The sequence below is a fragment of the Maylandia zebra genome, linkage group LG6, assembly GCF_041146795.1.
Source record: "Maylandia zebra isolate NMK-2024a linkage group LG6, Mzebra_GT3a, whole genome shotgun sequence".
Lineage (NCBI taxonomy): Eukaryota > Metazoa > Chordata > Actinopteri > Cichliformes > Cichlidae > Maylandia > Maylandia zebra.
Genome location: NC_135172.1, coordinates 37083386 through 37100088, shown reverse-complemented (window position 1 = coordinate 37100088; position 16703 = coordinate 37083386). Strand labels below are relative to the sequence as shown.

The following is a 16703-nucleotide window of genomic DNA, read 5'->3' as shown; positions in this document are numbered from 1 at the left end:
GTAAATAACTGTAATTTCAATTTCAAAAAAATATTTTTATGTACTAATTTTTTGCTTTTTTATGGAACAGTAAGTTTTAAAATTTGTGGATAACAAAAATTTTTGCATAAAAAAAATATCATTTTGATAAAATAGCTTGTGAAGATGGATTAACATTACAGAAACATAAATAATGATTTTCGCAATTACCAAATTTTAAATTATTAATTTAGGGCAGTTGAGCCTTACATTGGGTGGTGATCTTATAATTTTGTTAAGCACTGTATGCAATGGAGGACACTGATACAAATTCTACATTTTTGTTTTTTGTGTATGCGTTTCTAAATTAAATACAGTTAACTTTATGTGTGTCTGAAATAAAATAAAATACTGACCTGTATTAAAATGGATCTCAAACAACAGAATCCTTTACAAGAACTATTTAGGTTAAGTTCAAACAGAAATATTGGACCAAATAACTGTTTTTAAGTGGACTGGATCATCTTTCCATCCATTTTCTAAATCACTTTCCAAGCTTAGGGTTGCAGGGAGTGGCTGGAGCCTATGCAGCTGTCATAGAGCAAGAGGCACAGAACAACCTGGACTGATCGCAATTGTATCAGATCATTTAAAACTAAAAAATAATCTGCATCATGAATAGAAAAAATTGATTAAATTAACATATTTATTCCTATTTGTTCTCCAAAATATTAGCAGCTAACAACATTGCATTATATCTTTGTTAGTATGAAGCAGGACCAAAGTCTAACCAGATTGCATAATGCAAACTGGTGAAAGCTGACATGTTACAAAAAGGGAAATAACGATAGCAGAAGAATATGATGTGAAAAGGTAAGAGTAGTAACTGTGTGATGTAATGTTCCTCCATGGATATTTTCAGTGTTAGATGTGGACTTACATCACACAGAACAGAAGAGAAAATGGATTCAAAAAAGAAAGATGGTCTGAGTTTATGTAAAGAGGAATTACTTTAATACTATACAAATATTTACTTGGGATGATCAGGGGAGTGGATATCTGAACATATACAACTGAGTCTGATGGCTATATTGGAAAAAAAAAATTGACGTAGAGCAGTTAGTTCCAATAATTTTTGGTTTGTAACAGATAGAAGAGGCCCAAGAGGCTTAGATCCCAGAGCCATAAGTAGACACTGAGATCATCATATTCCACTTAGAATGTTTTTCCTCGAATAGTTAGGTCTCAGCAAATGGGTGGGTCAAGATCCAAATATAAACAGAAATGCATAATGAACTTCAAGAGAAGAAATATTGATGAACTAATGGATGACAGTCGAGCGATACCATAATGGAAAACTGGGAGACAGTGAAGGATTTGTGACAGAAGAAGTGGTATGCAGCTTTTCCATTGAGGATTATCTCCTTCCCGTCTGCATTCTCCTCCTGTTGCACTAGTCTGTTCTCCTCCTTTCCTCCTGCTTCAGAGCTCCTTCTTCAACAACCTTTGCCCAGTCTATCCTCTGTCCCTCCTCTGAATATTCAAGATTAAAGATTCAAGGTTTTTATTGTCAGTATAACAATATACACAGTATACAGCATATCAAAATGCCATTTCACCCCTTGCTAAATTTAAGTCAAATTAAAAAGATAAAAATGTACTACTACTAACCAAATATATGTACAATAAACAAAGACAGAATAAGAGACAATACAAAGTGGTCATGTGCAATTACAGTAAAGTGAGACTATTGTGCAGTGGGTATTGAATACCAGGTTCATGTTATGCTCACAATATTGTAGACAAGACAGGACGAAGACATGTGCAAGATGCAAAATGTGCAAATATATTGTAGACGTGTTCAATAACTATGTGACTGAGGTGTGCAAATAAGCATATTGTTCCAAGGTCTAGTTTGTAGTGCATTTGTGGAATGTCCAACATGGAACATGTTCAAACAAGTCATCCTTTTTACTCTTGCTTTTACTTTGCATTTATTTATTTATTTATTTAGTTAGTTAGTTAGTTAGTTAGTTATGACATAACGCACACTCCGGTTCACCAGGTGGCGGTATACACCTAAACACGGTAATGTGCGACCCGCAATTAAACTAGGAGAAGAAGAAGCGAAACTTCACCGGAGTGACCGATCCTGCGCAGGCCTGGCTCATCTCAAACTAACCTAACATCCTGAAGCTAACAACGTTAAGGGACCTACACCTGTTTACTGGCCCGTTGACAGAGGTGAGCTCTAAAGACATAATCGAAATGTAATGCAACGTTAACAGCACTGACATTCTGGGTAACTTCACCTAGCTTGCTAGCATCCAGTCGCTGTAAACATAGGCTAATTGGCTGCCTTGACTTATGTGGATGGAATAATTATGGGTGTAAGGGACCAGTTTTTTTTATTATTATTATCATCATCATTATTATTATTATTATAAATATATTTAGTTTGCTGTGAGCGTAGTTACTGCATCCTAACCACATGTCTCAGCCTGCAGCGTAACAAGTGTACCGCTTAGTTAACGTTAGCATATACATGGATAATGTCAAATCATCTGCTGCTTTATTGTGGTTGTTATTACACAGCCAATTGCCTGCTAACTGTTTTTAACAGTGGTGTATACTTGGGGGCGCACAGGTGGTAGCTTGGGTCCTGCGATCGCGACAGCATGGCGGCCGCTGCAGCGCCAGTGTGGGACGAGCACCAGGCATACGAGGAGCTGCTGTACTGGGACAGCCTGATACAACAGGGACACCGCCTCCATCCGCATGATTTCGACAGGTACACGCACATGATGCATGGTCCTGAATAAAAGATGCCCGAAAGCTAGCATTTGCATAGTACACTCTGTACTTTTCATTAAAATACAGCAACAGGTTCTGTATAAAGGAAAAAAAAAAAACTAATGAAATTAGGGCTGTGCGATATGACCAAAATCTCATATCCCGATATAAGAATTCTATCTTCCCGATAACGACATAAATCACAAAAATGTAGCATTTTCTGTAAATTCTGTGACTCTCGGGAAGCTCGTCTTGCGGGAAGTGTTTCCAGCTGCGCGTCATGTAGCTGGAGTCGAGTGTTTTAACCGATGCATGAAACTATACATTTTTAGACATAAGTTGTAACAGCATAACTGTAACAGTTTTCTTTGTGAGTATTTATTACACAGCGTGCTGCGGGGAAAAGCCTGTTCTAACGTTTGAGTCTAAGGTTTATTTTTTAGCACCTGGCGGCTCTTTTTTTAATTCTCATCCGTAAATAATCTGCTCTTTCACGTGATTCAGTTTATTTTGAAAAGTCTCAACAGGATCTTGAGCTTTATTGTGAAAGGTTTGTGTGGAAAATAAACAAGCGGACACGCGATGCTGTTACCATCTTTGTTGCTAACCACAATGCATAAAAACAGGCGCTTGTCCATTGTAGTGTGGTTATATAAAATATAAGAGAAAGAGAGAACTTTAAGAAATTAATATAGCCACTACAGTGACCATCAAAACGATGAAAAAAATATTGCTGTAAACAGTTTATTTTATGACACCACAAAACAAACGATAGTGTAAAATGAACCATCCGATATATATCGTTATATCGAACAGCCCTAAATGAAATAAACAAAACACAAACTATGAAGAATAATCTCTTGAAGACTGAAAAGTCTCTTTCAGTCAGGCAGCTCATGTTCAAGGAATTGGTTCATTGCAAGCACAGAATAAAGGTTCACTCACATGTTGCCACATTGGCCTGTGTTCACACCATGCTTAAACATCTGGCTGGAGTATGCTTCAGGTTTGTTTGTGCATCTCATTGCCTCTCTCGCTTTCTTGAACACACACACTTTTTAAAGGCACACTTGCAAAATATAGGGAGCTTCATGACTTCATGTATTTTGTTGTTTTTTTGTTTTTTTAGGTAAGTCTTCTCTTAAATGGCTTTTAGATCTGTCAAATAACAAAGCAATCAAGGCTGCTGTTGTTGACAAAATATCTGAGTTTCATGTTTGGGCACAGTTTACATTCATCACATACTGGCACTAGTCAAATAATGTGGACTTTGGGGGGGTCAAACATACTTGAGCACTGTACAGAGTGTGCCTAGTGTGATTATACTTGCACAGCCAGTTTACAGACCTGTATTATACCTAGTTCTAAAGTGTGAAAAATTAAAAAAGAATACCACTTTTTTAAAATTCATTTTTAATCTAAGGTTAGTTTGTGTCTGGGACACAGAGTTTTAGACTTTAAATTCTAGGCTCAGTCCTTCCAAATATGCTTCCTATAAAATTGTGAGAGGCGAGTAAACATCCCTCCCTTGCACGTAGGTATTGATTGAGTGTTTGGGATGTCACGCAAGTAGAATAAGGCACATTATGTGTCTATGATGCGGCACAGTTCGACTTGTCTGCTGGAACAAGTCTGCAGCCTTTGAACAGCTCTGTCAGATAATGAGGAATAGATTTGTTTTCCAGTAAGCTAAATGCTTGTTATTATTGTGCTGAAAACAACCTTTATTACTCTATAGAAGAAATTGTTGTTATTATCATTGAAGCATACTGAGTAGATCAGCCGTTTCAGTGCAAATTTAAGAGCCGATACATTAACAAGAGTATGTTTCCCTGTCCTGTGAAATTAAGCAGAGATGGGCGCGTTACTGTAATCTGATTACTTTTTTCAGGTAACGAGTAAAGTAAGGGATTACTATTACAAAAACGGTAATTAGATTACCGTTACTTTCCCGTAGTAACGCTGCGTTACTAAAACCGTGATTTTTAGCGAGAATGTCTCATGACAGTGACGTAAGCGAGTGCGACGTTCGTGACAACAACTGTGTGCAGATCAACAGTGCATCATATATCGAGTGCGGGAGAGAGTATGAGCGTGCAGCGTTTAAAGCGTGGAAGTACTGACCTTACTTTGAGTTTGATTCCATAAAAAGTGACAAAAACATTAGTGTCCGTTGTGCGTGGGAAGAAAACTTCTTTTTAAAGTGAAAAAAAAAACCCTAAACTTCCAAGCAAGCACGGAGTGCGCTATGACGTAATGGGAAATTCACAGAGAAACTCGCGGATTCTTCCACTGACTGCTGCGGCACACCTGCACCAGGGTAAACCTCCGCCTATGCCACTCCTGCTGTACAGGTGAAAATAGAGCAAAAGCACCGCTAGTCTTTGATGTTATTTATTTTCTGCTGTGTTTTACTTGCATCTATTTGAAAGAGTGAGTGTAAACACACAAAAAATATATATTTTATGTGCTGGAATGTGCAGAAAATAGGTTTAAATAGGTTTAAAACAAATTTCTTCCAGTCAGAGAATGTTGCATATAATTTAATTTTTGCTTGATGCATAAAGTTAAAAGGTTAAAACTGATAAAACAAGTTTTAAAAAGAGACTTTTCCATTTGATTACATTTTGTATGATGGATTATGCAGAAAAAGTAGAATTGGGCTGAAAGATCTATCACTTTATCACCTATTCGGACTAAGACCACCAGGTACCGGAACAGCTTCTTCCCCACAGCTGTCAGACTCCTGAACTCTGCCTCCTGACATCTGACCCACGTTAAACTCATGGACTGAACATACACACACCCACAATGGACAACTGTACCCTCAAACACAATAATAACATGGACTGAACCACCACTCACAACCACTAGCACTTTATATAGCCTCTGTAGAAACTATCTACACCCTCACTTATCTTAACTGCACTACTGTATAGCTCTGTGTAAATAATCATTCTGTACATTCGATAATTTTTAATCCTACAACTGTTTACAACTTGCATAGTTCCCATTTCTGTATAGCTGTATATCCCAGATTCTGTAAAGTTATTTATTTCATATTCTGTATAGTTTTTCATATTTATATCCTGTTCATATCCTGTACATAGCTTGTACTCACTACAGCCTGTACATACTTATAGTTATAGAATATTCACAACATACTTCATACCGTGTACATTACAACATACCATAATAGACCCATTTCTGTAATATACTCACATATCTATATTATTGCTAATATATATTGTAATATATCTATATCACTAAAGCACTTCTGGATGGATGCAAACTGCATTTCGTTGCCCTGTACCTGTGCATGTGCAATGACAATAAAGTTGAATTCTATTCTATTCTATTCTATTCAGGTTGTAAATCGTGTTTTTTAAAAGGTAACTAAGTAACTAAGTAATTAATTACTTTTGAAAATAAGTAATCAGTAAAGTAACGGGATTACTTTTTTGGGGGAGTAATTGGTTATTAGTTACTGATTACTTTTTTCAAGTAACTTGACCAACACTGAAATTAAGTGACATAAATTATGTCACTTGACACATCTCTTCTAACTTGAGCTCTGAAACTTTTCTTCATATGTTCTCAAATTCTTTTGTCTTCCAGATATGAGGAGTTGCGTTACTGGTATGACTGTCTGTGCTATGAAGAGGAGCTTAGACAGTACCATGACTACATTGCTGCTATCGAGCATATGGAGGATAAACGTTATCGTGAGGTTGGTTCTGTTTTGCCTGATAAATAGATACACTAGATAATCACAGGGTTTCTACTCCATTGTATTACAAACCCTGCAGCTTTCCATGTCTAAGTTTAGCAGAGGTTAACGATTAAATATTATTAAGTGTTGTCCTTCTGGTATTTCTATGATTTTAAACACACAACCTTTTTTTAAGTCTTTTTTAGTCGTGACAATATAACAGGAGAATATTGTCTCATGAATATCTTGTGACGTTAAGTTACTGTAATAAACCCCCATTTTGGTCACAGTAGCCGCCAGGTCCAACAACTTCCCTGGTGGAAACCCTGAATTCACAGAACATGTCGTATTTTTCCATCCCCATTTTGTTTCCCCTCGTTCTGCAAAAACATTGTTCCTCTTGAAAGCTGTCGCCTGTTTATTTTTCCTTTTTTTTTTTTTTTTTTTTTTTTAAATCACAGACTTCCTATTACCGCTATTACTCTATTATTATACTTCTTCATATGTCTTCACTGGAATATATCAGCAGCAGTAAAACGTAGTTTAAAAATGGCTTTAATGAATCCTAACACTTACCTGTCATGAAATAATATTGCAATATGAAGTAATTATACATTTACTGTTATCTGCAGTGAGTTTCCTCCAGTATGAACTTTGTCTTTATTTTATTTATTTTATTTTTTTTTTCTATTTAAGGAATCTACAACAACTCACGTACAGGCGGGCCCATATGATCGCTACGTGTTGGCCAAACATTCTGAAGTGTACCCCCCAACAGAGGAGTTGGAGGCAGTACAGACAATCGTCTCCCATGTGGAGTGCGCTCTCAAGACTGTATCTGACCAGATGGATGCTCCAAAAGATGACGAAGCAAATACAGAAGCACAGAGGTAAGAGAGAATAACCTGCGATGCTTTTAAAAGGATATCTGCAAGCTTTTAAAATAAATAAATAAAACTGCTTTTGTTTTAATATAAATGATTTAATTGGCAATTTTTATTTTTTATTTTTTTGCACCCCTCAACTTAAAGTGATGGCTCACAAGAGCGTGTGCTGCGTGGGGTTATGCGAGTTGGTTTGGTGGCTAAGGGACTCCTTCTGAAGGGGGACAAGAACGTGGAGCTGGTGCTGCTTTGTTCCAACAAGCCTACAGTTACTCTGCTGAAACAAGTGGCCGAAAAACTCTCTGCACAGTTAGAGGTAGAAATGAGTGCCTGCAGCATACTTTAAAAACACATGTCACATATTTTGACTTGGATTATTTTAATCCAGGTTTAACCGTCTTAATTATTTGTTCTCTTTTTTTAATAGACTAATTCACCTGAGACATATGCAGTCAGCCAGTGTCCAGGAGATGCAGCCATTGTTGTTACGAGCACCAAGGAGTCAGTTCTGACTCTTATTATCCACCTGACATCACCTCTTGTCAGGACAGTGCAAGAGAGTGAAACTGCTGAAGAAGAAGCAGAAGAAGAAGAAGGTGCGTATGTCGGCCCAGCCCTGATCTGTGTTGTCGGTATGCAGGCGCTGTACTGCTCCACTGATTTATTAATCTGCACTGACTGTTTGAAATCAAACCAGTTGTCCCATCTCATTAAACCTCAGTGGAGCTTGTACAGTGACCGTGTCAGACTGATGCCAGTGAACATTGACTCTTTGCTCGCACGAGAGTCCTTTCGTCGTTTTTGTTGCAAACTGACGTATGCAGGATATTTCCTCTGTAGTCACTGATGCATCCTGCTCATGTTGTTAGTGACAGTGCCTCAGTCATTTAAAACAACAACAAAAAAAAACTTGTATATTCTTGTTGTTTTCATGTTTCAAGTGAAGGCTTTTTTTAAGAATAACAAGTTCAAGCGCGCATGCATGATCCTTGATGCTGAACATGTGTTTGGAACTAGCTGCAGCAAAACTGATCAGCTGTTGCCTACCTTAGGAGGATTTACAGTATAAGGCAAAAAAATCATTGTTCAGGTGAATATTTTGGTTGGTGTAGTGTTTGAAAGCTCCTGTGTTGATTAGCGTTAGCTGCATTTATCTGGTAGTCTAAAGTTTATTTGAATTTCAGGGGGAGCCTCAGACTGAGAACCATATCAGTCTCAGTGCAGTTTTAGTCCATTTTAATACACTATACACTGGGACTGCACATTAAAAATCCTGCAATATTAGTAATAAAATTATTAGACTGGATAATTATTGGAGCTGTTACGTCCTGGGGTAGGATTATTAATGCTTAATCATTGTTGGATCAAACCATATTTGCTCTGTTTCAATAAAACAATCATTTTAGGCAAAGGTCTAATTTAAGGTCAAGGTTTGGACAAGTTAAATGTGCAGGTTGATATTTTAAAACTTTAAGTTGTGTTTGTTAAATGCCACAGTGATTAAAATCCTTGCTAATATCATGCACCCCTGATGAAAATGCATATTATCAATTTAAATTCAGTCAACTCCACTCAACTCAACAGAGTCCAAGCAGAGTTGTGCATAGTATACTGTCCAAACATGGATCAGCCTTGTTAAGTGAGCAGATATTTTTTTCCCAAAACATATTTACTGTTGCATATTTACAGTGGCAGAGATTGATCTTGTTGATCTTTCACATCAATTCTAGGGGTAATAAATACTAACAAAAAATCATGGCATAGGTTACTGCACAAATTATTTGTCATCAGCATTGGCATAGATTATCAGCCGGTGTATCCCTAGCTGTATAATGTAGAACAAATGAGCTAAAACTTGCCCAAAGCTGGTATTTTTTCTTTGTTTGTTTTGTTGTTGTTTTTTGTTTTTGTTTTTTAATATAGTCAGTCTGTCATAAAGCCTTTTTAGGCCACTTTTTTTCTGAGGGATTCATCAGTTTTGCTGCAGCGTAGGGCAGACGTAAAGCTTCTTAAATGCTTGTGATTTACAACTGATTACCTTTTAGTTTGTCAAGTTTTTTAGGAACGCTGGACCTTTGACCAACTGGACACACTGTCTCAGGAGGGGGGAGAAGCAACAAACCTAATCCCAGTGGCTCAGGGGAGGGGGTATTTGATGTAGTGCAGTGCATATATTTTAATGCTGTGCAATGTTATAAATAAATACTACAGCTGTTTCTGACAGTCGTCTTACTTCCGCATACACTGTGGAAAATATAATTGGGATCTCTTTTAGCAGACCTTTATGGTTGCTGGGACAAAACGTGTCTTTATGTAAACCCCCTTTCCCTGCTGCTGGTTGTTTGCTGGTTTTTGTTTGCTACTCCCTGAGCTGCAAGACAGAGACAACCCCCTTGGTCAAACTGTACCTTTTCTTCTTACCCCACCTCGTCAATAGAAACGCGAACAGTCAACGATCCGCCGGACGTTCTGGACAGGCAGAAATGCCTAACTGCCTTGGCGTCTCTCCGCCACGCCAAGTGGTTCCAGGTTTGCATTCACGTCCTTACTTGTACATCAGGTTGAACTGTTTTCCTTGAGTGATCTTTTATTTCCTGTCCATTTAGAGGACCGTAACAGTTTTTGCTCTCAGTTTTTGTTCATATTGTTAATGATCTTTATAAAATGTCTAAATTAATGCTCATCTATACCAATGACAGAAGTGGATAAATCATTGGTATCGACATGAGTACATGTCGAGAGACTGAGCTCTCTCGATTTCAACGTCAAAGGTCATAAAAGGCTAACATAGCTTGAATAAGTTTTACTTACTGTTGATTTGGAGAAGGCTCAGTACTTATTACTCTTCTGTGCTTGGGTTGTTTTGTTTTTGTTTGTTTGAAATCTCAGAAAGGATTCCATCACAGACAGAAGCTCTGCTAACCTAATGGGCTTTGTTTCTGCCTCCAGGCAAAAGTTAACACCCTGAATTCTGCCGTCGTTGTGATCCGACTCATGAGGGACTTGTGTAACCGCGTTCCTACCTGGACGCCACTCTCAGGATGGGTGAGGAAACTCTTTGTGCATCTACTCCGACAGCAGCAAAGCAGAGATTTGTGTTTAAGTCATTTCAGCTGCTTTCATCCTGAAGTGTCAGTTTTGTCTTCTTGTCTCCACATAGCCACTTGAACTGCTAGTGGAGAAAGCTATTGGTACATCTGAGAGATCACTGGGAGCGGGCGAGGCCCTCCGCAGGGTTTTAGAGTGCGTAGCCTCAGGAATACTTATGGAAGGTGAGATTTTATTTGAGTTGTGCAACTTGCATGTAAATTTATACACTGAGCTGACATTCATGCACCAGTTGAATGGTATTTGTGCACAGATGGCCCTGGAATTAAAGATCCTTGTGAAAAGGAAGCTGTTGATGCCATTGGCTATTTGACTAGGCAGCAGTGTGAAGACATCACACAGAGTGCTCAGGTAAGGTGAGCCTGTAGAAGCACCCACACACATGTACACCTTTAAAATTAAATCAACAAATTAGTGCATAACTTTGATGTTTTTCTTAGTTTGCCTTGAGGCTGTGTGCATTTGGACAGATGCACAAAGTGTTGGGGATGGACTCTAAACCTCTGAGGTCACGAAAATCGCTGGGAGCAAATTACAGAGATGGCATGGGTGGGCTATTATTTTTTTTTTATTTTTCTTTATTTCCTGTGTTCGAAAAATCAACACTTCCATCAAATCTCCTTTTTTTCCCTTTTTTTTTTTTTTTTAATAACTGTAGCCCAGATACCACCTGTTGGACAACTGAACCTGCCAGCTAAGAGACCTTTCACAGACGTGGACACAGGAGAAGAAGACACACACCTCAACAGCAAACAGAGAAAGTTTCTCAAGTTCCAGAAACGCTTTCAGAAGAAATCCTGTGAGTAATGAATGTCAAATTATTCACTGTAACACAAAAAATACTGCTGTAAAATCCCTTTGATCTTTAACTGTATGACAAAACACAGACTTGGTATTGTGGAATAAATATTCTGTATGTTTACATACATGAACATGCTTTTCTGGCAAGGTGTACATAATTTCCTTTTGCCATAATATTTCATTCTGTTTATCAAAATAATTATAAATGCTATTAAAAGTTAGATTTACTTTTTTAAATCTTTTGGTGTCCTTGGATAGAATATTTAAGTCACATAAGCTGAGTAGTGCTGTGAAAATGACAACTTTGTGACTCCTATGTTAATGTGACATTTGTCTTTTACTCTTTATGCTGACTTCTGTAGCCTTATTTTTCTGTGTGTGCTTCTCAAAATGAATCTGTTTGCTCATTTTGTTGTTTCCTTGTAGTCACCGATGATCTTACCATGAATGCCGTGATGCGTCTGAACCAGTACAGACCTGGTCTGGATTACAGACTTACATCTCAGACTGGCCCAGTTCACGAGCCGGTCTTTACAATGGCTGTCGATCTAAATGGAAAGACGTACGAGGCAACGGGGCCTTCCAAACGTGCCGCTAAGCTTAATGTAGCCACAAAGGTAATGGTGTTTGTTATCTACACAAGCTGACTTTTAGTATAAATACTCAGTACTGTGTTCTTCTTGGTTACTTTTTGGCTGATGGACTAGTTACTGTTTATTGATTGGTTCCATACATTTTGCTAATTGATTGTTTGTTTAAGTGCAGCCCAACTTGTAAGTTTGAACATTTATAAAGTCAGACTGGGCAAAGAAATCAATGTTGTTTTATGTGTCTTATAGTTTTTTTACTTTCATTTTTCACAGGTACTGCAAGATCTCGGTCTTCCCACAACTTCTGAATCTAAATCAGAGCCCAGTAGTGAAAATGAAGGAAGCCAGGACTCTGTTAAAGCTGTTGCACCGACTTCTTCTACATCTGAAGATGTATGTCGTTGAGCTCTCTTTGGACTCCGTATTTACAAATGCATCCTAAAAGTTCCCACAGAGAGAAACACTTGTGCATTTCACCACAGTTTTTTCTTATGTGTGCTTGCTGTGAACAGACTGGTCAGGGTCCAATCTTAACAAAAAATGGCAAGAACCCTGTGATGGAGCTGAACGAGAAGCGCCGCAGCCTGAAATACGAGCTGTCGGCAGAGACGGGTGGCTCCCATGAAAAGTGCTTTGTGATGGAGGTGAGTCAGCAGTATTGTATACAGCAAACAGAAATCAGGTGTAAAGTGAGCACTGCACTGTATAGCAGCTTTGATATCTTGGGCTTTGTAAAGGCAACTGTAGAGCCAAGTAAAGATTTCTGTATTTGTGTTTAATCTGTTAAGTCCCATGTGGGTGGGATTATTTCAGAAAGAAGGACAGAGGTGGGAGATAAACGATTTCCTTTGGTCCTGTGAGCCATTATTCTGGACAGGATTCTTCCCAAAATTAACAGCATATGGTCTGTAATAGATGTTTAAACTCGGCAGGATAAACCCAAACTAATAAACATCCATAGATCAGAGGATACATTAGAGTTACTATAATGAGCTGTTAGGCTGTGTGGGTGTAACAGGCGATTTGTTGGTGGTGGCTCTCCACTCACTAAAATTCTAATGTTATGCTATGCTGCACATGTGGAGGTTCAGCAGAACACTGTAGCTATGTTTTTGCACTGCTGCTCAAAAGAATAGACACGGCGTGCACAACACACATTCTCCATCTCCTCTACCAGCAGGAGTCACTCTCTGTGTATAAATGCTGTGACATGCTTCATAAAATCCTAAAATCTTTTCTCCTCATTTCTGTCTCACAGGTGGAAGTTGATGGGCAGAAGTTCAAAGGACGAGGCTCCAACAAGAAGGAAGCAAAGGCCTACGCTGCCCTCGCTGCTTTAGAGAAGCTGTTCCCAGATGACAGTGGACTTTTAAATAACAGAAATCCCTCAAAGAAGAAAGTCACCTACACTGACATGGTAATGTATCCAACTGGTGAGCTTTAAAATGCACAACTCAAGCAATTTAACTATCAGGCTGTTTCAAAATGACATTTTTCTCACGTTTCCTTTTTGACAGCACATCCCAGGATTCGGCACCATCCGCGGCATCCCTTCAGACTCAGGGTCCCGTGGCTGGGGTCCCCACAGAGGGGGTCGGGGCAGGGGTCGAGGCAAGCAGTTTCCAGCAGGACCCAGCTATAACAAGAGTAAGAAACTTTATGCTATTTACGAGTCAATTTAATCATCGTAGGAAACCTTTAAACCTGTAAATGGAGTTTGCACTAAATGGTGATTTCTTGTTTTAAAAGCCAACTACAGTTATGAGAGCAGCACTGGCACAGGCTATCGTAAGTATCTGAATGTCTGTTAGCTTTATGCACTCTGGTTTTATGTTAGGGTGTGTGTATTTGGTTTTACATGTTTTTTTGTGATGTACACTTTTTTTTAAATAAGGCTTAAATGTCATGCAGAAGCTTTGCTGATTCGTTGAAAGGCATAAGATGCCTAATTACAGTTATATGTGATGGATATATGTGATGATGCATGCAATAACAAGGCTAAAAGACCTTTTTTTTTTTTTTTTGTAATTATGTTTACCAAAATTTAAAACTTCTAGGTAAACATTCCAAGATGTGTTTCACTTATTTATCTTTGTCCCAAAAAGTTGATTCTGTTCTTCTGGGCGTAGCTTTTTCAGTTGGAGAAATGTTTCAGCACTCATTCAAATGACTTCTTCAGTCTCAGCTCACTGCAGGTTTCCAACCCAGTACATTTGCATAAAGACTGAAACTAGCACCACTGGTGAAAAATGGCCTGGAGGTCAGTTTCTTGATCATTAATATGCAAATTGACATGACCATTGATCAACAAACATTGAGAAGTGATAGTTGGTCAATGGCCATTCACAGAGAGTTAGGGATTGGCTGCAGTCACAGTGTTGTAAGATGGTGCCCTTAGGCCCCCTGCTTGATTCAGAGGTCTTTCCCTTTTCATGTAAATGGTCTCCTTGACTCTGCGCTCAAACCAGTGTTGCTCCCTGCCCAGGATGTGTACATCCTCATCATTGAAAGAGTGTCCACTGGCCTGTAGGTGTGAATAGACCTGTGGGTTGTTTGGTTTCCCCAGTGTATAAATCATGGCAATGGCTTAACATCCATCCATCCATCCATCCATCCTCATCCGCTTTGTCCGGGGCCGGGTCGCGGGGGCAGCAGCCTAAGTGTGTGTGTGTGCAATGGCTTAACAGCGTACACTAAATTACTCTGGTTGTGCCGGGGGACCCGATACTTAGGGTGGACCAGAGCACGTTTTGGGGGTTGAAAGCCACAGAGATGAGGTCTCAGCCGTTCCGATACTCCTGACACATAAGGGATCACTAAAGGTTTTCACTTAGGTAACAGTTGTCCTTCTTCTCTTCTGGATTGCCTGGAGATTTCTTTAGGTGCCCTCCCACCTTTGACAAATGTCCAGCTGGGATAGCGACTTTCACTCAGGGCTTTCTTCAAATGATGTTTTTCTGCTTCCCTGCTACGCTATGTCCAGATAAACAGGATCAACTTTTTGGGATTCCCTTACCTGGATGATTGAGCATGCATCAAGATCTTTATCTTTATGTGTGTGGTGGGGTTTTGTTTGTTTGTTTGTTTAAACTTGAACAAGCGTGAACTGTCTCGGTTCTATGATTTGCAAATAGATCAACAGTCACTTGTAGTTGTCGTCAGTTGCAGCTCTAGGATCGTGTCTTTTAAGAAAATGGCACTTACCTCTCATTTACCTCTTGTTTCTCTTATCTTAAAGATAAATTATATGGCAATAATGGAGCCACTGCCACAGCCAAAGGTACCGCCCCCACCACCTCAGCCTACGGCACCTTTTACCCCGAAAGCACCACCATCACGTACTCATCCCCACCCGTCTCCAGCTCCAACACCAGCACCACAAAAGAAGAAAGCTACCAGTCAATGCCGCCTCCTGCTGATCAGGAGAGTCCGTACAGCTACGGCTACGGAGATGAGAAGAGAAAGATGCTGACCCAAGGTGGAGACTACTCTATGTACAGCACTGCTTACCCCAGCTCTGTCACCGGGGGACAGAGTTATAATAATTATGGCAAGTTCCTTTTCTATTTCTTACAGTAACTTCCCGCTTTTCCTATTTCTTTATATTTAATCTTGATTTATACATATAAATGATCTGGGGTTATAAATGTTTCTTCACAGGCTGGGAAAACCAGTCGTCCTGGGGGAATCAGGGGTACAGCATGTACCAGGGATTTGGAGGACACACCCAGGGCTCATACTCTGGATACGGCGACATGAATTACTGATCATAACATCACTGGTGCTTTTTATTATGCTTACATGACTCCCTTTTTTTCCTCATGTCTTGACTGCTTCAAGCAATGCTATAAGGAAGGATAGGCCTGTTTCCCAGCTCTGAGCTCCTGCAGATGCCTCCTCATTTCCTCAAGGTGGGATTTAAGCAGTTCAGAGTTCCTCTGTGATGGCAGAGGGGTAGGGGAAAGAGTGCAAGGAAGCATGTCAGCATAATGAAATATGTAGTCTTTCCCACCTTGATGATTAGGGATCATCCTAAGGTACCTCTCTTAAAAAGAAATAAAAAAAGAAATGCTGGTGTTTTCTCTGAAACTGGAATTCTGCTGATCTTGTTTGATACTCTTAACCTCAGTTGTCAGTTCTTTTGACAAACCAGTAAGCCAGTTTTAAGTTACGTTTCTTTTATCTGTAGCCTTCATCACGTCAATGTTGACATGAGTGTTACGTTGGGTTGTTTTGTCTTTTTAATGTAGTGTACTGGTTCTGTATCAGTATATTTTTTTTATGTAAAGCTGCTTGTTGTTTTAAACTGAAGTCCTTTCTGTCTCATAAAAACGCTCTAATCCTTGTACAAATAAATGACTTATTTTGGAGCTGAGCTTCTGACCATCAGTTTCTTAATTACAGACATTGCAGAGATCTTGTTAGTATGATTGTTGGCATTTTAAGAGCTTCATCTTATTCAAGCTCTGACATGTGGCAGCTGCAAATGATTTGTGCATGCACAGCCAGACTGCTGTGAATGCAGGACAAGCATACGGCACCCACGCGCTCCCTACCTGCGCTGCTATCAAAGCTGACAGGAACCCTCACTGACCCGTAATTAGAGGAGTGTAGTTAAAAGTTATTTGAAAATTTAAAGCACATTTTGCAAGCTTGATCCAATATTAGCACTCCCAGTGAAATTTGATAAAGATTAAAGGAGGGGACAAGTGGAAGCTCCAGAGATGAGGGTTTGCTGACTGTCGGCAAAAACAAAAAACTTAAGGACAGCAAATTATTAACAGTAAAACTCATCTTGTGTTTTTGTTTTAGCAAATGAATATCGCTCGAAAACAACTTTAGGGAATTGAGCTCTGT

At 39.1% G+C, this 16703-nt stretch overlaps 1 protein-coding gene across 3 annotated transcripts; it reads left to right on the top strand.

The window, feature by feature from the left end:
• The first annotated feature begins 2069 nt into the window (after window positions 1-2069).
• LOC101478147 (interleukin enhancer-binding factor 3) lies at window positions 2070-16221 on the top strand. 3 transcript variants are annotated; one of them, XM_004538890.3, is made up of 20 exons: window positions 2070-2202; window positions 2606-2749; window positions 6370-6481; window positions 7160-7353; window positions 7495-7663; window positions 7775-7943; window positions 9785-9876; window positions 10297-10392; window positions 10508-10619; window positions 10709-10806; window positions 10896-11004; window positions 11114-11254; window positions 11683-11873; window positions 12120-12239; window positions 12359-12490; window positions 13105-13263; window positions 13364-13493; window positions 13596-13634; window positions 15085-15396; window positions 15507-16221. In XM_004538890.3, exons 2-20 carry the CDS (start codon window positions 2637-2639, stop codon window positions 15611-15613), a joined length of 2595 nt encoding a protein of 864 aa, XP_004538947.1. In that variant the 5' UTR covers window positions 2070-2202; window positions 2606-2636; the 3' UTR covers window positions 15614-16221. The 3 variants fall into 3 exon arrangements, with proteins under 3 accessions (XP_004538947.1, XP_012774696.1, XP_076741299.1); XM_012919242.3 differs by having other exon boundaries at window positions 2582-2749; XM_076885184.1 differs by lacking the exon at window positions 13596-13634.
• Window positions 16222-16703: the final 482 nt, after the last annotated feature.